Source organism: Emydura macquarii, unplaced genomic scaffold (assembly GCF_026122565.2).
Source record: "Emydura macquarii macquarii isolate MOO-44397 ecotype Brisbane River unplaced genomic scaffold, CSIRO-AGI_Emac_v2 contig_2473, whole genome shotgun sequence".
Classification (NCBI taxonomy): Eukaryota; Metazoa; Chordata; order Testudines; family Chelidae; genus Emydura; species Emydura macquarii.
Genome location: NW_027132610.1, coordinates 14,539,924 through 14,555,789, shown reverse-complemented (window position 1 = coordinate 14,555,789; position 15,866 = coordinate 14,539,924). Strand labels below are relative to the sequence as shown.

The following is a 15,866-nucleotide window of genomic DNA, read 5'->3' as shown; positions in this document are numbered from 1 at the left end:
GTTGCTTAATACAAGTTTATTATGTCTGAAACAAATGTGGTCCTAAAAGATTGTTTACATTAAGTTTGTGAATTACCATATTACTGTCTTCACATCACTATAGCAGAGAGGCTGCCAAGGTATTTCATAATGGAACATATAGGTACAGGAACACATTTTTAATCTGCTGAGCAACCTACAGTATTATATAATCTAATAGCACTGAAGTAGGGTGTTCTGATGATGATGTTAGTCAGTAGCAGTGTTGGGTATGTATATCTCAAAGCAGCATTTAATGCCATTTATGTTTTGTACGATCACTTACATTTTTGTTTAAATTCTTGTTTTAAGAGAGAAATGAAGGAGCATGAAAGGAAATTTGCAAAATAGTCTTATCTTAGACTACATCACTTTGTCTGCAGAGCACTGCTTTTGCTTTTATACACATGCCCTTGGCTTCTCTCCCACTAACAACAATAGTGTTCAGACTCATGCTGAGGTCATTGTTGAGCTATTTAATTTGAACTGGAAGAGATTAATGTGTTTATTTAAAACCTTGTTCAAAATGGAAAAAAATCCCAGGACAATATTCTTACGTGTGTAAGTCTGTATTCCACGTATGTTTTCAAATCTGCTAATTGTAAAATTACATTACCTTATCAAGAACAGTTGTTTACATACTCTAATGCCTGGGGACACCCCTCAGATAAGAAATGTGCGCCATTTTCCCCATCAGTCTATAGCGGGTACTCAGAGCAGGGTATGATCATTGGCTCTCTAGGTTCCCCATTCCTGCGGGAGGGCCTGATTCATCAATCATCATCAGTGCTCCTTCCCATTCATGTTTTCACTTTCTTTCATGAGGCTGAAATTTGGAGCAGCCCAAGCTCAATAGTTGTGTGCAGAGTAGTGTGTAGATATCTGACTGCTGGCTAAGAACATAAGAATGGCCATATTCAGTCAGACCAGTGGTCTCTCTGGTCTAGTATCCTGTCTTCCAACAGTGGCCAATGCCAGGTACTTCAAAGGGAATGAACAGAACAGTGCAATTATCAAGAGATATGTCCCCTGTCGTTTAGTACTAGCATCTGGCAGTCAGTGGCTTAGGAATACCCAGAGCATGGGGTTGCATTTCTGACCAACTTGAGTAATGCCCACTGATAGACCTATCCTCCATGAACTTATCTAATTCTTTTTTGAACCCAGTTGTAGTTTTGGCCTTCACAACGTCCCCTGACAACGAGTTCCACAGGTTGATTGTGCATAGTGTGAAGAAATACTTCCTTTTGTTTATTTTAATCCTGCTGCCTATTAATTTAATTGGGTGACCCCTGGTTCTTGTGTTATATGAAGGGGTAAATAACACTTTTTCACCATGCCATTCATGATTTTATAGACCTCTATCATATCCCCCCTTAAGCCATCTCTTCCAATCTGAACAGTCCAACTCTTTTTAATCTCTCCTCATATGAAAACTGTTTCATATCTTTAATCATTTTATTGCCCTTCCCTGTACCTTTTCCCTTTCTAACGTATCTTTTTTGAGATGGGTAACCAGAACTCCATGTAGTATTTAAGGTGTGGGCATACCATTGATTTATATAGTGGCATTATGTTACTTATGTTTTATTATCTATCCCTTTCCTAGCGATTCCTAGAGATGCACGGTAGATGAGGTGATATCTTCTATTGGATCAACTTCGGTTGGTGAAAGAGACAAGCTTTTGAGCTACACACAGCTCTCCTAATATTAACTCACTCACCTTATCTCTCTAATATCCTGGAACTGACACAGCTACAACACTGCATACAACTAATGGTTCCTAATATTGTTAGCTTTTTTGACTGCTAATTCACGTTGAATGGATGTTTTCACAGAACTGTCCACAGTGACTCCAAGATCTCTTTCTTGAGTGGCAACAGCTAATTTAGACCCCATCATTTTTGTATGTGTAGTTGGGATTATGTTTTCCAGTATGCATTACTTTGCACTGAATTTCATCTGCCATACTGTTGCCCAGTTTTGTAAGATCTCTTTGTAGCTCTTCACAGATTGCTTTAGACTTAACTATCTTGACTAATTTTGTATCATCTGCAAATTTTGCCACTTTATTATTTACCCCTTTTTCCAAATTATTTATGAATGTGTTGAACAGCACTGGTCTCAGTACAGATCCATGGGGAACACTGCTGTTTACCTCTTTCCATTCTGAAAACTGACTATTTGTTCCTACCCTTTCTTTCTTGTCTTCTAATCAGTTACTGATCCATGAATGGACCGTCTGTCTTATCCCAAGACTTCCTTCTTTGCTTAAGAGTCTTTGGTGAGGGACCTTGTCAAAGGCTTTCTGAAAGTCCAAGTACACTATAGCCACTGGATCAGCATTCTCCACATAATTTGTTGACCTCCTCAAGGAATTCTAATCATAGAATCATAGAGTTGGAAGGGATCTCAGGAGGTCATCTAGTCCAACCCCCTGCTCAAAGCAGGACTAACCTCAGTTAAATAATCCCAGCGAGGGTTTTGTCAAGCCGCACCATGGAGATTCCACCACCTCCCTAGGTAACCCATTCCAGTGCTTCACCACCCTCCTAGTAAAAAACTTTTTCCTAATGTCCAACCTAGACCCACCCCCCCTGCAACTTGAGATCGTTGCTCCTTGTTCTGTCATCTGCCACCACTGAGAACAGCTTAGCTCCATCCTCCCTGGAACCCCCTTTCAGGTAGTTGGGCTGCTATCAAATCCCGCCTCATTCTTCTCTTCTGCAGGCTAAACAAGCCTAGTTCCCTCAGCCTCTCCTCATACGCCTTGTGCTCCAGCCCCCTAATAATTTTTGTTGCCCTCCGCTGGACTCTCTTCAACTTCTCCACATCCTTTTTGTAGTGGGGGGCCCAAAACTGGACACAATACTCCAAATACGGCCTCACCAATGCCGAATAGAGGGGAATAATCACTTCCTGCGATCTGCTAGCAATGCTCCTACTAATGCAGCCCAATATGCTATTAGCCTTCTTGGCAACCAGGGCGCACTGCTGGATCATATCCAGCTTTTTATCCACTGTTACTCCCAGGTCCTTTTTCTGCAGAACTGCTGCCTAGCTCATCAGTCCCCAGTCTGTAGCTGTGCATCAGATTCTTCCGTCGTAAGTGCAGGACTCTGCACTTGTCCTTGTTGAACCTCATCAGATTTCTTTTGGCCCAGTCCTCCAGTTTGTTTAGGTCCTTCTGTATCCTATCCCTACCTTCCAGGGTATCTACCACGCCCCCTAGCTTAGTGTCATCTGCAAACTTGCTGAGTGTGCAATCTACCCCATCTTCCAGATCATTAATGAAGATGTTGAACAAAACCGGCCCCAAGACCGACCCCTGGGTCACTCCACTTGTGACCGGCTTCCAGCTAGACATGGAGCCATTGATCACTACTCATTGAGCCTTGTGCTCTAGCCAGTTCTCGATCCATTTTATAGTCCATTCTTTCAATTCATACTTTTTTAACTTGCTGATAAGAATACTGTGAGAGACTGTATCAAAAGCTTTGCTAAAGTCAAGGTATATCACGTCCACCGCTTTCCCCATATCCACAGAGCCAATCACCTCTTCATAGAAAGCAATCAGGTTGGTTAGGCATGACTTTTCCTTTGTGAATCCATGCTGACTGTTCCTGATCACCTTCCTCTCTTCCAAGTGCCTTAAAATGGATTTCTTACATTGGTATGGCATGATTTCCCTTTACAAAAGCCGTGTTGACTCTTCTTCAAGAAATCATATTTATCTATGTGTCTGATAATTCTGTTCTTCACTATAGTTTCAACCAATTTGCCTCATGCTGAAGTTAGGCTTACCAGCCTGTAATTGCCCGGATCATCTCTGGAGCCTTTTTTAAAAATTGGAGTCACATTAGGTATTCTCCAGTCATCTGGTACAGACGTTGATGTAAGTGATAAGTTACATACCACACTAAGTAGTTCTGCAATTTCATATTTGAGTTCTTTCAGAATTCTTGGGTGAATGCCATCTGGTCCTGAAGACTTATTACTGTTTAATGTATCAATTTGTTCCAAAACCTCCTCTATTGACACCTCAATTTGGGACGGTTCCTCAGCTTTATCACCTAAAAAGAATGGCTCAGATGTGGGGAATCTCCCTCACATCCTCTGCACTGAAGGCTGATGCAAAGTATTCATTTAGCTTCTCTGCAATGGCGTGGCCTTCCTTGGGTGCTCCTGTAACACCTAGATCATCCAGTGGCCCCAGTTATTGGTAGGCTTTCTGCTTCTGATGTACTTACATTTTTTTTGCTGTTAGTTCTTGTGTCTTTTGCTAAAGTTCCGGAGGGGTAGCCCTGTTAATCTGTATACAGCAAAAACAAGGAGAGTCCTGTAGCACCTTTAAAGACTAACAAATTTCTGCGGGCATAAGCTTTCGTGGGCTGCAGCCTACTTCGTCAGATGCATGAAGTGGAAACCACAGATAGGAGGTATATATATACATCCCAGGGTAAGAAACATAACAATGGGGAGGGCAAGTGCTAACAAAGTCAATTCAGTTAGGGTAGATGAGGCCTATTCACAACCGTTAATTAGAAGGTGAGAATGTGTGAACAATGACAATTACTTCTTGTAATGAGATAACTTTTCCATGTCCCTGTTCAGACCCAGTCTGATTGTATCAAGTTTGCATATGAGTTCCATCTCTGTAGTTCCTCGCTGAAATCTGTTTTTGAAGTTTTTTTGTTGAAGTATGGCAACTTTCAAGTCAGCTACAGAGTGTCCTGGGAGATTGAAGTGCTCTCCTACTGGCTTATGGATGTTACCATTTTATATCTGATTTGTGTCCGTTTATTCTTTTGCGTAGTGACAGTCTGGTTTGGCCAGTGTACATGGCAGAAGGGCATTGCTGGCACATCATGGCATATATTACATTAGGAGATGTGCAGGTGAATGAGTTCCTGATGGTGTGGCTGATGTGGTTAGGACCTGTGATGGTGTCACTAGAGTCGATGTGCGGGCAGAGTTGGCAACAGGGTTTGTTGCAGGGATAGGTTCCTGGGTTAGTGTTCTTGTTGTATGGTGTACGGTTGCTGGTGAGTATTTGCTTCAGGTTGGGGGGCTGTCTGTAAGCAAGGATAGGTCTGCCTCCCACGGCTTGAGCGAGTGAGAGATCATCTTCTAGGATAGGTTGTAGATCTTTAATGATGTGTTGGAGAGATTTTATCTGGGGGCCGTAAGTGATGGCCAGTGCTGTTCTGTTGTTTTCTTTGTTGGGTGTGTCCTGTAGTAGGTGACTTCTGGGTACCCGTCTGGCTCTGTCAATTTGTTTCTTCACCTCCCCAGGTGGGTACTATAGTTTTAAGAATGTTTTATGGAGATTCTGTAAGTGTTTGTCTCTGTCTGAGGGATCAGAGCAAATGCAGTTGTATCTTAGGGCTTGGCTATAGACAATGAATGGATCGTGTAATGTGTCCAGGGTGGAAGCTGTGCTCCACTTAGGACTAAATCAAGAACTGCCTCTCCCCTTGTAGGTTCCAGGCCTATCTGCTCCCGGAAGCAGTTGTTAATGGTGTCTGGAAACTCTCTCTGCATCCTCTCCTGAGGTGACATATACCGAGTCAATATGGTAATAGTTGAAATCCCCCATTGTTATTGAGCTCTCCATTTTTATATCCCTTCTAGTCTCCCAGAACATTTCAGGTGGTCAGTAGTATATTCCTACTTCTGTATTCTTTCTGTTCAAGCATGGAATTTCTGTCCATAGAGATTCTATGGTACAATTTGATTCATTTAAGATTTTTACTGTATTTGACTCTTTTTTTACACATATAGTGCCACGCCCCCACCAGCACAACCTACTCTGTCATTCCTCTATATTTTGTACCCTGGTATTACCATGTCCCATTGCCATCATTCCACCAAGTTTCTGTAATGCCTATTATTTCAATATCCTCATTAAAAACCAGGCATTCAACCAATCAGGGCTGTTCTTGTGAAGCTTCTATGTGTGGTGGGGAAGGAAGATCCCTTCACTCACAACCAGTGTTAGGTACCCTGTGCAAAGATCAATTACTTGGGCTTTATATCAAAACAAGGCCAAAAATATTTTAAGGATGTAAATGGCTTCCCATATGGATACGTTCTTCCTCAGAAATCCAGTCCATAGGATCACATCTAAAATTAGACTGGCTGCACTGACAGAAGAGAACTAAAGAACTTAAGAACTAAACTGTTGTACATCTTCAGACTAATCACTTCACAGCAGAAATAACACAGGATCCATCCAGCCCACATTGTTGTGTCAAGGAGTCTGTGATTTACATCCAAAAGCTTTGAATTACTAGAGAAAGCCAAGCAGAGTAAATGTGAATTATTGGCTTCCTCTCAAGTGGGGAAGAGAGGAAATAACTTTAGTTATGGATCTTTGAAAGTTATAAAGTAAAAAGTTAGAATAGTACAATTAAAATAAAATTTCCAGTGATAATGGCAGGGAAGAAGTTGAGTTCAGAAGGACACTGCCTCATCCCATTTAAAAACCAAACCTTTCCACTATTTTCTGTTGGATCAAATTTAGTCTAAGATGAGGGTTTGTAAAAATAAGCATCAGCAGCACCTAAAAACAGTGGATTTTTAACTCTGTGAAAGCAGTTTTTTAACCAATAAACTTTCCTTTGCAGTTGCTGCAACTCCAACATTGCAGCATTTTGCTAGTGAATGAGAACAGGCAGTGACATACACTAGAAACTAACTATAAACACTAGTTAAAGTGACTAGACTCTTTGCTCAGTCTAACATCAGAGAAATGTAAAAACCAAGGGCCCAGCTTCCAAGGACAGCACTGGGACCAAAATAGCAAACAGAGTGAAAAGTAAATACACTTTTGAAATGATTTTTCTTTTTATCTAATTTTATTAAAAACTTAAGTCAGGAAATGTAGTAAGCCTAACTCTGGATTGTGTTATTGTTTCAGGCTTGATCAACACTTTCTTGGTATGTGGAGAGGTCTGCGTCCCGCCCAGTTGGAATGTTCTTAATCTGTGCCTAAGATTAGGAAGACTGTTATGTGTGGAAGAGACTCTCTTTGAAGGCAGCTGCCTGTCTGAATATTGTGAAGACTTCACCCAGGCTTTAGAAGCAGAGAGATTTGTGCTTCTGTTTACACTTACACCCAATCTTTGCTTCTTATGCACTCCAGCACCCCTATTAGCTCATTGTTCTCCTTCACCAGCCCGGCAGTGAAGAGACTGCTGGGCTGGAAGCAAGGAGATGAAGAGGAGAAGTGGGCAGAGAAGGCTGTAGATTCCCTGGTGAAGAAACTGAAGAAGAAGAAAGGCGCCATGGAAGAACTTGAGAGGGCCCTGAGCTGTCCTGGCCAGCCCAGTAAGTGCGTCACAATCCCACGCTCCTTGGATGGGAGGCTGCAGGTGTCTCATCGCAAGGGGCTGCCCCACGTCATTTATTGCAGAGTGTGGCGTTGGCCTGATTTACAGTCTCACCATGAATTGAAACCACTGGAATGTTGTGAGTTCCCATTTGGCTCGAAGCAAAAAGAAGTTTGCATCAACCCATACCATTACCGGCGGGTGGAGACCCCAGGTAATAATATCATCTGAAAACAATACAAATATATATCAGCTCTTTGGGTGGAATGTCTGTACTTGGTGCATCATAACTAATCTTACTGTGAAATCATAACAAAGAAAGCTCTGTTCAGCTGGAAAGAGAGCTGTCTTTTCTGCTGAAAGGGATCCCAGATCTAGCTTCTGCCCATAACTGTGACTTACAAGGACCCTATTTTCCCATGGTAGGATACAGTGAAGCCCCATCGAAGTGTGGGACTAGAATCAGGCATCAGGAACTTGTCCAGGGTGCTGAAAGCTTTTTTTCCTTTGATGTATTGGATGCTGCTCCGAGAATCTCACCATCTAATGTGCTGTCACTATTGTGCCCATTAACATGAAATGTAGGCACAAACAAGTCTCTCCACCCTGACTGGATCTTTGCCTGATTTTAGAAGGCCACAAACTGATTTGCTAATCCTTAGAGTGGATTAGCAGGGATGGATTAATTGTCATGAAGGTGCAGCAAAGATCCTAGATCTTAAATCAATGAAGTCCCCTTAAAATACACGATATCCTGCCATTTGAGTTTTTCTCAGCTGTGTGGTCATTTATAACTCCCCACTTCCCCCTCCCAAGTTCTCATGCAACTCTAAATTTTTCTGCTGGGGATCATTTTCAGGGTAGGAGAAGAAGGGGCAATTGTGTCACAAATATCTACCAGGGAGATCAACTGTAAGCTTCAACCTGACTCAAGAGATGCACTGATCCCTCTCTCTCTCTTTCTCTGTCTCTCCTTCTCTCTCTCATTAGGCTGCCCCTGTCTGCTTTCTGACATATGCTGGCCCATAGAACATCGGTTGTATGTGGCTTCTGCCACTGCTAGCCTCCCTCCAATGGTACTTCCCCGAGCCCACAGCTGTTGGTGGAATCCATGCAGTGACTTTGGCTCACTACTCAGTAAATGCTGTTAGAAAGCACCACTATAGCCTCCCCCAGTTTTTGAAACATCCCCTTTATTCCCAAGACTGAGAGTTGGAGATAGAGAACAATCCTTCCAATTTAGAGGAGGTGGATTAGATGGCTAGAGTCATTTCCCCCTTCTCCAGGTCAGAAATCTCAGTTAGAAATGGATTACTGCCAACCGAAACTGCAATTTTAAAATAATGTGAAAGCTGCTTGCTCTATTATTTTTAAATGAGATCACTCTGTGTACTGAGCGATAGATAATGGAGCTTCTAATATGCAGGATTGCGGAGCAGAAGCAGAAGTGAACTTTTGACTTGCTATAAATGAGTCTCATTGTCAAGAAGAGCCATGTAGAAATGAAGATGTGGTAACTCCCCAGCCAGCGGGCTGCCTAAAAATCTATCCCACAATATTTGTATGGTTGTTAGCATGGAAAAATGGCTGTGGTCCCAGAGTGAAAAGAACCCTGGGAAGGTATTTGAATCCTTAAAACTGAAATCTGTCTCTTGACCATTTTTTCTCTTCACATGCTTTTGTTACTGTAGGGTTGCCCATGATTAAGGACATAGGGAAAGTTCGTGGAAGGGGGGAAATCTCATCTAGGATGGGATTTCCAAAAGTGTAAACCTGCAGATGTGCCCCGGGGTCTTCATTAAAGTCATGGGGAGATCAAATTAAATGGAAAATTGTTGTGCACATTAGCAACTGCAGCCACAGACACAACAAGCAGGTGCAAATGTCAGAGTGCCACACAATTGTCTTCATCTGGAGCCCAGCCAGGTTTTCAGCAAGACCATCATGAGAGATAAGGGTGGAAGGCAATGGCCAATAAAGAACCTAGTCCTGGAGCAGCAATGCGGGACTCAGGAGATCACCCCATTGGTCTCCAGCTGTAACAGGGGCACAAAGTCTGAGCAGGAGGAATGATCAGCCAGGAGATTGGGGGAAGCACCATCCACCCCTACTAATAGCAGCGAGGAGGGGGAAACAGGAAAAAATGGTGGGAGGTTTCCAGTGTATCAGAAACATTCAGGCAAGAGGCAGATGTGACAGATGGAGTCCCAGAGTAGGACCTGTAGACAGCACCTTACCAGGAATCTCTGTGCCTACCCTGTTTCCCAGTAGCTGAGGTGATGGCTTTTCTCTTGGGTATTGCTTCTGGAGAGTGGATCCTCTCCCCACTCCATCCCAAATATTTGTACTGGTCTTTAATGCTCAGTTCTCAGGCTGTTAGCTGTTGGGTACATATCTAAGTGTTATGTGCCAGTGGTTGGAACTGTCAGAGTGTGTGGGATGTCGGGGGAGGCAGGAGATAGGAAAATATTGGTGGGATAAATGTTATAAAAGAGAAATATGATATTGAAAGAGAGATTTGGGTGGGAGGCAAATGGGGGAAGCCAAGAGAAACAAAAAAGAAAATCTGTGGTGGGGAGGGTCCTAGAGTGTTGGGCAAGAAAAAGAGAGCGGAATATGAAGGGTGAGAGAAGGAAAATTAAAAGCAGATGCCGCAGACAAAAAAAGTTACAGCCCAGTCTGTCACAGAAAAGAAAAGAGAGAAAGCATGAAGTGAAACCAGGAAGAGAAAGGAGGCCTAACAAAAAAGGTGACAAAAAGTTACATTCATAAAAATCTATTAAATGGAAAATGGACTGACAATTCGCTATACTTAAATACAGCACACAACTCTCTTCCTTTACGTTACTGGAGGCATGACCTTAGGAGCAACATAGCGGTACAAGTAATTTTCACCCTAGCTAGTAGGGTTAGTCTTTGGACTAGAGTGCACAAAAGGTCACCCCAAGCTCTTACGGTGTATTCATTGACTGCACTGTGCTGTTGGCAACCACATCTATCCAGTCTATCTTGCTGCTGTTCTGACATGGATTCCATCATGAGCACCTTGACTCCCCTTTTTCTCTTGACCTGGGATGAAATATCAGAACAAATAAATTAATTGATACTCTGAAAGGAATGTTACAGGAAAATCCCACTTGATACCTATCTGCATCTTCAGGCACCTAAATACCTTTTAAAATCTGGCCTCTGACCTCTTTGTCTCAGTTTCCTCATCTGTAAACTACAGATAATTATACTGATCCCAATCCCTGAAATATACACATGAAAAGTGCCAAATTTTATTATTAAAGTGGGCTCCGAGTTTGACAAACTCCTGCTTATCAAGAGTATTGAGCAAATCTCTAACTTCTTCAGCATCCCAGAAAAGATGTTGTGGGAGCTGTATTTTTAATGGGTATAAATGTGCCATTTCCATTATTGTAGGGGGTGGGGAGCACGTGTGCATGCAAACTCTGTCTCTCCCTATTGAAGACAATCAGAGTTTTGTTCACGTAGCAGCTGCGGAACCAGACCTGCTATCTGAAAGCTTTAGTCAGATGGTGTAAGGCATGTGTCTAGTGTTGCTACTGAAGAAAGAAGAAAGCTTGGTTGCTGAGCTCATTTATTATCCTCTAGTTTCAATGATGGGTAACGGATGAACTGAATTGTAACTTATTCTTATTCCAACAACACTGGTAGAGGTTATTTAAAATATGTTTGTAACACATTTTAGCAACATTCAAAGGACAGGATATGTGCAATGATGTTTTGGTAGAGTGGTGTGTCACTCATACGCAGAGATACAGCATGCTAGAGTGGGTGTTTGACTAAAACATTTCCCCTCTTGTTTTTATTTTCAGTGTTACCTCCAGTACTGGTTCCAAGACACAGTGAGTTCAACCCACATCTCAGCCTCCTTGCCAAGTTCCGGAGTGCTTCCCTCCACAGCGAGCCTCTGATGCCGCATAATGCTACCTATCCTGATTCTTTCCAGCAGTCTGCATGCACCCCTTTTCCATCATCACCTCATCACATGTTCTCTCAGTCACCTAGCAGCATCAGCTATCCTAACTCCCCAGGAAGTTCTTCTGGACCAGGAAGCCCATATCAACTCACAGGTAAGAGGTAACTATGGTCTCCGGATGTCCCACCTGTGCCTGGGAATGTGAATGCGGCAGTTTTTGTGCAGGAGGAGATCCTGCTTGGTGTTTGGAGGCTGAAGCAAAAGATGGACGTGCTTTGTTAGGCGATCGAATAGATAAAAAGAAATCAAATGAGGCTCTCCTTTAATACTGCCTCCTAGCTTGTGAGCTCTGGGCAGGCCCAGTCACTCTCAAGGCGCTTAGAAACTCCAACAGGAAAGTCAGTGGCGCTCGTGAACTCCCCAAGTTCTATAGGTTTAGACTTTTACCTGGAAAAAAACCAGGGAAATTAAAATAGAGACATTTGTTGGCGTAACTTGATATTTTATGAATGGAAAGACTTAATTCAGGAAATGAAAAAGTTAACGGATTTGATCCAGCATCCGCTGCAGATGGTGGAAAGACTCCTATTGGCTTCAGAGGGTGCTGAGACAGCCCCTAGGAGCCCTTCTTTGTAAAGTTCATTCATGCATGTTGCACATATTGTGAACCTCTCACTTTTCAAAGTTTTTAGGAATATATTGATACTTGTGGTGTTAAACATATGCCATGGGAAACAACTGTAAGTTAGCATTACTATAGAAACCAGTGCATATCCAGAGTAACTCCATTGATTTCAGCTTTGGGTTTACATGGATGTAATTCAGAGCTGAATCTTGCAGCTTAACTTTTTAATATTTTGACTTTGAGCATCTAAATTCATGTCCTTAATGTTGTTTTGTCCATATATATACATACATATATATAGTCGGGGTGGCCAAAATGTGGCTCGTGAGCTGTGTGCAGCTCTTACACAGTTAAAGTGCAGCTCGCAGAGCCCCCTATGCCCTCCCATCCCCATTCTCCACCTACCAGACAGGGGGAGCTCAGAGCTTCTGCCCTGTGGCAGGGTGATGGAACTAGAGGATTCTGCCCAGTGGGGTGAAGGGTCTCGGGGGGGGGTGTCAGTAAATTTGGCCACCCCTGATATATATATATATATAAATCTCTCTCTCTTTATATATATTTATATATATATATTTATATATAAAGAGAGAGAGATTTCTATAATATATTTGTACTATTTGATCTTCTGACACTGTGGACAGAGGAAGATTTTGTTTTCCTACCTTTTCTATCATTTCTCTTCCGCATCTTCAATCATTTTAGCTCATATTCTGCAACCTCATAAATATAGCCTGTCATTCTGGGGAATACAAGTAGGGCATCTCATCTCATTCACTGTGCTTTCACACTTGTGTAACTGTTGACTTCAGTGGAGCTGCTACTGATTTACACTGGTGTGCTAGGAAGATCAGGCCCATTGTAAATTACATAGTGCGGATGTTCTGCCAATTCAGTTGATCCTGGAAACTTGTAAAACGACTTGAAAATGTAAGTGACTTAATCTGAGTTTCAGTATCTCAGAGTATATCTGATTATAAATTGGAGATAAATGATTTGATTGTGATTCAGTCGGGGACAGCTGATTTTATTTAATTTTAAAAGGCTGTGGTAACTTCAGGAACCTTCAAGATGTTCCATAGCTATCTAGGTAACCACCTGACCCTTTTTTCATAACCCTCATCTTCCCTTTCCCTTTCCCCTTCCTTCCTTTTCTTTGTCACTCTCACTTGTTGCATCTTCCCACAAATTAGACTGTAAATTACTCAAGATGGGCTAGCTCTTTGATGTGTTTGTACAGTGCTTAGCACAGTGGTTCCCAAACTTTTACTAAGACAACCCAGCAACTGCAATTCGTCTTTTTTGGGGACCCGCCGTTATCCAGGCTTCTCCTGCTCCCCTTCTGCAGACCCAGGTAGCCCCTTTCTCCTTGTGGCTGGTTCATGATCGCCACCAGTCTGGTGACTGTCCTCTCGCTGGCTCCAGCCATTTCCTCAGCACTGCTGATGCCTAGATCCCACTCTTCACACTGCTGCCTGCTGTCCAAGAGACCTAGGAGTGGGATCCAGGCAGCAGCAACAGCCCAGAGGAAATTACCAGATCCAGGGAATGGACAATCAGCAGCCTATCTCCACCCCAAGTTTCCTCCGCTCTGCTGCCTGAATCTCGCTCCCCATGCTGTTGCCTGCTGCCCAGGGAAAGTCAGAGTGTGGGGAAGAGTGCCTCCAGGGTATGCACGACCCATTTACGTGGACCCTTCTGCGACTCACTGATGAGTTGGGCCCACCATTTGGAAAACACTGACTTAGCACATTGGAGCTCTGGTCCTGGGCACTGCTGAAATATACATAATAATGACATGAATCTGGATACTTCAGTATTTGCTGTTTTGCCGGTTCTGTGGTCACTTTACAAGTTAATCTATATTAATCCACTATCGCTGAATTTATCCTGTGTGAAGTGCCACCCAAGGCCAATGTGCCGCTTAATTCCCATTTAAGCCCTCCAAATAGGGCTTAAGTGGTACACACAGTGTTAGGGTTCTCCCGAGACTTTTTCCGGTCAGTTCCCCTTGAACTCAGTTCTACTCTAGTCTTGTCATTCGGGTTCCTTTTTTTGGCATACAGCAAAGCTATGCTAAGTCGATCAGATTCAAGAGCAGGGGATTGGTATAGGGTGTGCCACCCATCCAAAATTACACAGTAAACTTTCCTTTATATACATTTACACATTACATTGTCTTTACTATACATTGCATTACACGTTTTGGGATTGGCTTGGTTACTTTGTAGGAACCAATTCTTGGACAGCATGCTCTGTCCGTGTACGGTCCATGTAAGACTACTCTTTACCCCATCTTTATGTTCCTGACTTATCTTATCCATTGTTATCTTGTCCATTGTAAATGGTTCCCTGGGTGTTCCCCCTTATCTTAGACAGTGCAGACATGCTGATACCAGCCTGCTGATCCATTTGCCTCTCTAATCCTGTTTCCCAATAAATCAAGTCTTACCCATGTCCAATTACTCATGTCAAGCCAGGCCAGCAGAGAGGTCTTTTGCTCTATCTCTGCACAAGGGTGAATTTCAACCTAGGTACTGTTATTAATCCCACAGACATGTAAGCACCTGTGCAACTTTACTTGTTTGTAGTCCCATTGTGTTACTACTCCCATGAGTAAATTTACTTCCCTGCTTAAGTGTTTTCAGGGTCAAGGCCTATATCTGTATTTTCTAACATGAAAACAGTGTCTTTATTTCACCTTTCTAATGCACCCTGTTCCTTCTTGGCATATATTAGAATGGAGAATGTGTCTTCCTTTTCGTAGGCTGCTATTCAGTAAATGAAACAGTTCAGGAATTCAAAGGGCTGTTCGTAGTTTATTTGTTGTATATTTTTCATTAGTGTGTCTGGTTCTTTGGCAAGAAGATTGGTCAGATTAAGAGAGTTGGCCCTTTTCATAGCATAAAGTGTGAGGCAATGAATACCTCATCTGTCCTGCGTGAGAGAGACAGGCTGTCATTGGTAGCCTATGGCACCACACCTGGCTATCTTGGCTGGTTAAATCTAGAGTGAAGGTGCTAGCGGAAGTGGTCAAATGTTTGAAAGGCCAGGGTTCCCTTGTGCATAAACGCGTGAAACTGAAGCCCCTGTCTTTAAAATATTCATTTTCCAAATTACTGCCCAGCTTCTACTCATCCCTTTTTTGAGAGAGATTATTGGGACAGTGGGGATTGGGTTAATCCCACCTGGATTAGATTGTTTTTGTTTTAAAACGTCTTTGCACATCTAGACCCTGACCATTTCATGACCCAGAGAGTTCTGATTAATGTGGTTGAAGATCTGCCAGTAAGGGACAAAGACGGCTGTTCCCTGCTACTTAGGTCAGGCCTATCACCTGCAGTTCGTAGCCTACCTGTGGTTCATGGTAGGTGTGGGTGCTGCCACAACTCGTCTGTGACTGAGCTGCCTTGTAGCAGGGAGTTCTCAAAAGGTGGGGATGCTCCTCATTGCCCAATTTCCCTGCTATGCCCCGTTCTCTTCCCTCTCTTGTTCAACCACTGTTATCCCAAGGGTAAGGCCAACCCTTGTGAGGCAGGTCAGGAGAACAGAGGTCATTCTGTATTGTTTTTCCAGCATGGAAACTCCTGTTGCAGCACTACTTCACAGTGGCTATCCTTAGCCCTGGAACGTACCCTGTTCTGTCTAATGCAGAACTCACTTCAGATACACCCTTGTTCGTCACCTCCAGGCTAGACTATTGTAATTTATTCATGATCGGTCTTTGCTTGAATCTGAGCCAGAGGCTGCATTGGCTGCAAATTGCAGTGGCTCTTGTTTGCTCCGTGGTATAGGGGCCAGGGAGGTAGTAATGCCTGACTTCCACATTATGCCTGTGATCCGTCTGATTCATTTCCTGGTCTTGCTGACTGTATTAGTAGTCTAGGCCTGAGGTATGTGTGTGACTGTCTCTCCCCCGTCAAGGCAGTTGGGGTCAGCTGGTGT

At 43.0% G+C, this 15,866-nt stretch overlaps 1 protein-coding gene across 1 annotated transcript in view; it reads left to right on the top strand.

Annotated features, from left to right (window-relative positions):
• SMAD9 (SMAD family member 9) overlaps nt 1-15,866 on the top strand; it is a 49,058-nt gene that overhangs the window by 15,433 nt on the left and 17,759 nt on the right. The window contains exons 2-3 of the mRNA XM_067562750.1: nt 6,942-7,567; nt 11,196-11,453. Of these exons, the coding sequence (XP_067418851.1) occupies nt 7,156-7,567; nt 11,196-11,453 (670 nt within the window). The 5' untranslated portion in view covers nt 6,942-7,155. The remainder of the gene's footprint in view (nt 1-6,941; nt 7,568-11,195; nt 11,454-15,866) is intronic.